Raw genomic sequence first — 6,620 nt, forward strand, 5'->3', positions numbered from 1 at the left:
TTTCTCTGATGTGTGGACTTCCCCTGTTATCTCCCATAACGGTTTTAAATATTATGTCATATTTGTTGATCACTTCACTAAATACATATGGTTTTATCCCCTTCAACAGAAATCTGAAGTTAAAGATGTGTTTATCAGATTTAAAGCCATTGTGGAAACACACTTTCAAAAGAAAATTCATACACTTTATTCCGATAATGGTGGTGAATACTTGGCTCTTCAAACTTTTCTTACTACCCATGGGATGACTCACCTTACTACTACACCATACACTCCTGAACACAATGGGTACTTTGAAAGATGTCATCGTCACATTGTCGAAACATGTCTCACTCTTCTCTCTCATGCATCATTTCCTTTAACTTTTTGGACTCATGCTTTTGCCACTGCTGTTTACCTAATAAATAGTATGCCCATTTCTACACTAAATCTATCATCTCCTTATGAAAACATTTTTGGCTCTCCCCCAAACTACTCTAAACTTGGGATTTTCGATTGTTTGTGCTACCCATGGTTACGTCCCTATTCATCTCACAAACTTGAGTCTCATTCCAAGCCTTGTATTTTTCTCGGCTATTCTCTTACTCAAAGTGCTTATTTGTGCTATCATTCTCCCACATCTAGAATGTATGTCTCTCGTCATGTCAAATTTGTTGAGTCTGTCTTCCCCTCTCTTTCTTTATCCATGCCATCTGCTTGTCCACAACCCGACACTATCTCCACATGGATTCCTCCCATCATCACATTTCCAACCAACCAGGCTTCCACTGGGACATTCAACCCATCATCTGCAGTTCAACCTCAAGGACAACCCTCATGTGATGCTTCATTCCTTGCTACCAACACAACCCCACACATATCACATGAGTCTACTATTCAACCAACCATCTCTCTGCCTTCACCCGATATCCAACCAACCACCTCCATGCTTTCACCCAACACCCAACCAAACACATTTATCCCTGTCCATAACACAACTTCACAACCACCACCCATACATTCAATGACCACTAGAGCCAAAAACAACATTCGAAAACCAATCCAGAAACTTAATCTCTCCACACAACTCTCTCACCCTTGTGATGTAGAACCAACCACTGTGACCCAAGCTCTCAAAGATCCAAAATGGCGTCGAGCCATGTCTGAAGAATATAATGCTCTTGTTTGAAATGGGACATGGGAGCTTGTCCCATCAGATTCTAGTCACAATATAGTTGGATGTAAGTGAATTTTTTGAACTAAACGTCACTCTGATGGTTCTGTTAATAGGCACAAAGCACGTTTGGTTGCGAAAGGTTTTCATCAGCGATTAGGAATTGACTATCATGACACTTTCAGTCCTGTGGTGAAGCCTACTATAGTCTGTTTAGTTCTTAGCCTTACTATGAGTCGTGGTTGGCCTCTACGACAACTGGATGTAAACAATACCTTTTTGCAAGGTCATTTCTCTGAAGATGTTTATATGTCCCAACCTCCAGGTTTTGTTGATTTAGATAATCCAACTCATGTTAGCAAGCTTCGGAAATCAATTTATGGGCTTAAAAAAGCTCCACGAGCATGGTACCACGAGCTTCGCAAATTTCTTATTGCTTTAGGTTTTCACAATTCTCATGCCGATACATCTCTTTTTGTTCTAAACACTGGTGGTAACCTTCTCTATCTTCTGGTTTATGTGGATGACATCATTCTTATTGGTAATGATGATACTATGGTTCACAAGTTTATGCAGCTGCTTGCTCACCAATTTTCTCTAAAAGATATGGGGCACTTATCATATTTTCTTGGTGTGGAAGTTATTCCAAATGATCATGGTATACTCCTCTCTCAACGAAGTTACATTGTTGATCTTCTTACTTGCACAAAAATGATGGATGCTAAACCAGTACATACTCCATTACCTACCAGTCCTCCCATTACATTGCACTCAGGTTCTCCTCTTAAGGATCCCATAGAGTATAGAACAATTGTTGGCAGCTTACAATACTTACCGATCACACGGCCATACATTGCCTTTGTTGTTAACAAGCTTTCTCAATACATGCATCAGCCGACTACAGAACATTGGATCCTTGTGAAACGTCTCCTGTGCTATCTATGTGGTTCCTCTAGTGATGGCATTTAGCTTTACCATGACTCCCCCCTCTCTTTACATGCCTTTGCTGATGCAAGCCCGCTTTCTCTACATGCCTTTTCCGATTCTGACTGGGCTGTAAACAAGGATGATTTCACATCTACTAGTGCCTATGTTGTTTACATTGGCCGTAATCCTATCTCATGGAGTTCCAAGAAGCAAAGAACAGTTGCTAGATCCTCCACGGAGGTTGAATATAGGTCGGTAGCTGCCACAGCTGTAGAGCTTAACTGAGTTAGTTCTCTCTTGACAAAACTGGGTGTTGTTCTTCCTCAATCCCCTGTGATTTATTGTGATAATATTAGGGCCACCAACTTGTGCTCAAACCCAGTTTTTCACTCCAGGATGAAGCATGTTGCCATTGATTTTCATTTTATTCGTGAGCAAGTTCAAAATGGCACTTTACGTGTTTCTCATGTTTCAAGTGATGACTAGCTTGCTGATGCCCTTACCAAACCTCTTCCCAAGTCTCGGTTTCTTTCACTTAAATCCAAGATTGGTCTCGTCACACGACCCCAATCTTGAGGGGGCATATTAGAGATGTCTCTCGATTCCTTCTCATAAATTGTTGTAACTGCTTTAGTTTGTTGAATTTTTGAATTTGTATTTTAAGTTACAACTGTACACTTATCTTTAGGGATACGTTTCCAATCTGTTACAATCTTTTGTATTTATATCTGCTATTTTAATGAGAAGTTGTGTGTGGCATATTCCCTTTCCTTTGTTCCTCTGTTTCTCTCATTATTATAATTACATGTTTATTTCAAGGGTCATGCCAACAACCAAAATTGAAAGGAGGCATGATCCCTCCAAAAGAATTTTTTATTAAATTATTTTAATATAATCTATAATTTAATAAATAAATAAAATACTTATATGCATAATAATATTTTATTTTTATTAATATTTCTTTTGTATATGTAACATTCATATTCCTTTTCTACCACATCATAGGTCTTTTCTACTATATCATAGGTCCATAAGCTCCTTTATATGATTTCATTTTCTAGCTTGGCTTCGATTTTGTAGAAACAACTTCTCTTAAATTTTAAGTTCTTCATTTGGAGGAAAATTTCTATACACAAGTCATTAGGACTCTTTATTGGGACCCAACCCTCGAGGTGTTAACATCCCGTGACAATTTCGGGTAAATTCAAAATATCACGAGTGATAGAATTTGAACCTAGATCCATGTGCCATTTACTAGAATCACACCTTTGACCATAAGAGTTATCTTGACGAGTTCAATTTCTCTATTTTTGAGCTCAATTTTTTATTTAAAAAAAAAGCCAACAAAATTTTGTATTTGATTAAGAAAATAAAAACAAAAAATAACCTAAACAAACAGAGCCTTAGGAAAATATTATTAATTATTTTCTTACATAACAATGATGTTTTTGGCATCATTTTCCATCGGAGCAATCATGTTTTCGGTTGTGGTAAACAAGCCAATGATGTGAAAAACCAAAAAAGGAAGATGGTGGGTAATTCCATAAAGAAAAAGTTAAAAAAGAAAAAAAAAAAAAAGAGAAAAAAAAGGGAAAATGTTTCCCACTGTCGTTTGGATACAAATTTCTGGCTAAGACTGTTTGGGAGGATAGAAAAAGTAAGTCATTTTGTCCTTTTCTTGTAGCACTTTAAAGGCATGCCCACTTCTCTGTCTTTTCAATACTAAAATTCCAACTTTTTCCTCCAAAGTCAACATTCCCACTATTCCAATTCCATTTTCGATTCCCATGTAAAACATTTTACCACCCCTTATCTACCCATCCAAACATCACAGCTAGAAAAGAAAAAGCTAAACTATGGTATAGCTATGGTACTACCATTACCAATGTGAGCATTTAATCTCGTCCGTCAATGTCTCTGACTTTACTACCAACAGCCAGGATGTCCCAATAATTTTGAATCTTTAAAACACCAGAACAGCATCCGAGGACTCAGACTGCCGGCATTGATAGCGGTCACTACAATAATGTCAAAGTCCTGCCAACATTGTATTAAATGCTCAAGGACAAATCCAAGCCGTTGGTTTGACAATGACCCCTCTAGAGTAGTCAGCTAGATGTCAATAAATCCAACGGCTGCTGCTATCCCGATATGAAAAAATTAAAAAATTTGAAAATAAAGAAAATACAATCACCACAACAAATCCACGCGTAGGAAAGCGCGTTTGAAACACGCACAAGCAATAAGAACAAGCCGTAGCATTCTCAGAGAAAGTGATGAAATTTCATTGAAAAAAAAAAATACAATTGAATTTGGTTGATCTTGGAGAAACAAGAATTTGATAATTTAAGAGGAAGAAGAAGAATGATCTCTGGGTGAATGGAGAGGAAACAGAGGAAGAAGCTCAGGCTCAGAAGTTCTAGGCGTGGAAAGTGGACTGGGGTGCAAGTAGAAGCCCTTCTCGGCAATGGCTCTTTCTTCCTCTTCCACAGGCGAGCGTGGGGTCCTGGGACTAAACAGCTCCAACGGCGACACCGGCGACACCATCATCATCTCGCCACCAAGCCCGACAAAGCCTCTATGCCTGACAGAAGAAGGAGATGGAGCTGTTGAAGATGGAGCAATGGCGTTGCCGAGCTTGATCTCGAGTTTTCTGACGCTCTGTCTTCGCTCGTGGAGTTTGAAGGGCGGTCGCCGGGGACCCATGTCGGCGGAGGTGGGCCTGGGGGCGGCAAGGCGTGTAGGGAGGGTGACAGGGAGTTTAGGGGAGGCGGAGTCCGGAGAGGCGCCCGTGAGGTGCTGGACGACAGCGCGGAAATTGGACGGGTCGGCTTGGACGAAGGTGGTGTTGTTGGAGGAGGAAGAGTGGTCGTGGGCGAAGGGTGGTGAGGCGAGGTTGGAGGCCATGGGAGACTGAGAAACAAAGCATCAAATGTGAGGCTTTTAAGAGCAAACGGGGGGAGAGAGAGAGAGATGGTTTGAGGTGAAAATATCAATAATGATGGTATAGCCGGTGGCTCTGCTTTATGGGGCACTGTGCATGAGATGTCAGGTATCCACAGTGAGAGAGAGATGAGAAACTCAAAGAGGTAAATATAACAGTGTTGCTTCGTCCACTCTATCCTGCACTCTGTAATTCTGTCTAATGGGGGGTATTATTAGCTTTTGGACTAACTACTGTTTGATCATTACACGTTCCTTTTTGGACTTCAGCCTCTTGTCTTTTGAAAATATATGCTTTGATCACAAGAGTAGTACTATTGATGTATTCACCGAAACCATTAAGGAAAAAAGGGTCTGAATCCCCATAATTTTCAATGTTCATGGAATAACAGCTATGATTTACGTTGACTTGCAACACAAAAGCTTCGATAATGAAAGCCAATAGTAATAATTATGAGTTGAAAGGCAAAGAGAGTAAGTGGAAGCAGTCATAATGAGGAAGAAGTGGGTTTGAAATTTGCAAAAAGGGGAGATGCAGTATGAGAAATGAACTGGCAATGAACAATGAATGCCCTCAAACCTCTCATTTCTAGGCTGTTTCTCCCTTTCCTTCCTCTGATTGTAAGTGGTCAACTTGTTTTCTCTTTCACTCCCTTCCTTGGCGTGAGGGAAATGCACTTTGACATTGGAAAGTAAAAACAAAGAGGGAAAAGCTTTCATCAATCCCACTTCTCTTTTTCTCATGTACTTTTTGGATTTGCTTGTTGAAGTATGATTGCTTTACAGTTTCATCTTGCTTTATTTCTTATTTCATGGGAGTTGTGTTTGTTATCTTGTGAGGGCTTTCTTGGGGATGACACAATCCAATCATGCACTCCTGGAAGGCATTTTTTCTTCAAGAATTGGATTGGCCGTGTAAAAAAGGCACCATTAATAATGATAATGGCTGACATGCTTCATAGACTCTTTATAAGTCACATATTTTATAAAACATTTTCAAACAAAATGTCATGGTACCCACTCTGCCCAACTTCATATTTGTACCATTGAACTTTATAATTACATTTCTATTGTTAAATTAAGGTGACAAGAAAGAACTTAAGTTAAAAAACAAAATTAAAATATATTAGTGTATTTTGTTAGTTGGTAATTAATTTTTTTCTTATTAATTAGAAGTGATTTTCTTCCTTGGGTTTTATCCATCTCAAAACAACTTCTGAGTTAATTGAATTAAAATTTGGGTTGTTTGGGGTTGTAAATTTTAAGGTAAATAAATATTTATGATTGATGAAACTTTTGGAATCACTAATACAAGAAATTAGGAAAAAGATTATTTTATGTTTCCTAATTTGGTTTTTACTGTGTTTTTAATTCCAAAAATTATTTTTGGCAAATTTTAAAATTATGTTTATCTCTAAAATTGGTTTTTAATTGATTTTAAAAAGGATTTTAGGAATGTTTTAAAATTAGGAAACTCTTCATAATTAAATATTAGAGTTTTATAAATATAAATAGAAATATTTTATAAAAATGTGTTAACTTTATGAATCCAAAGTATTGCTATTAATCATAAAAAACTTGAACCTCGATTTCTTTA

At 38.1% G+C, this 6,620-nt stretch overlaps 1 protein-coding gene across 1 annotated transcript; it reads right to left on the reverse strand.

Annotated features, from left to right (window-relative positions):
* Positions 1–4,341: 4,341 nt before the first annotated feature.
* On the reverse strand, positions 4,342–5,308 carry LOC100244079 (VQ motif-containing protein 11). The gene has a single exon (XM_010656520.3). It carries the CDS (start codon positions 4,985–4,987, stop codon positions 4,427–4,429), a length of 561 nt encoding a protein of 186 aa, XP_010654822.1. The 5' UTR covers positions 4,988–5,308; the 3' UTR covers positions 4,342–4,426.
* Between the last annotated feature and the right edge of the window lie 1,312 nt (positions 5,309–6,620).

Source organism: Vitis vinifera, chromosome 9 (assembly GCF_030704535.1).
Source record: "Vitis vinifera cultivar Pinot Noir 40024 chromosome 9, ASM3070453v1".
In the NCBI taxonomy this organism is placed as follows: domain Eukaryota; kingdom Viridiplantae; phylum Streptophyta; class Magnoliopsida; order Vitales; family Vitaceae; genus Vitis; species Vitis vinifera.

Excerpts from the sequence above, each read along its gene's own strand:
- LOC100244079 (XM_010656520.3), bottom strand. The coding sequence starts at position 4,987 with ATGGCCTCCAACCTCGCCTCACCACCCTTCGCCCACGACCACTCTTCC.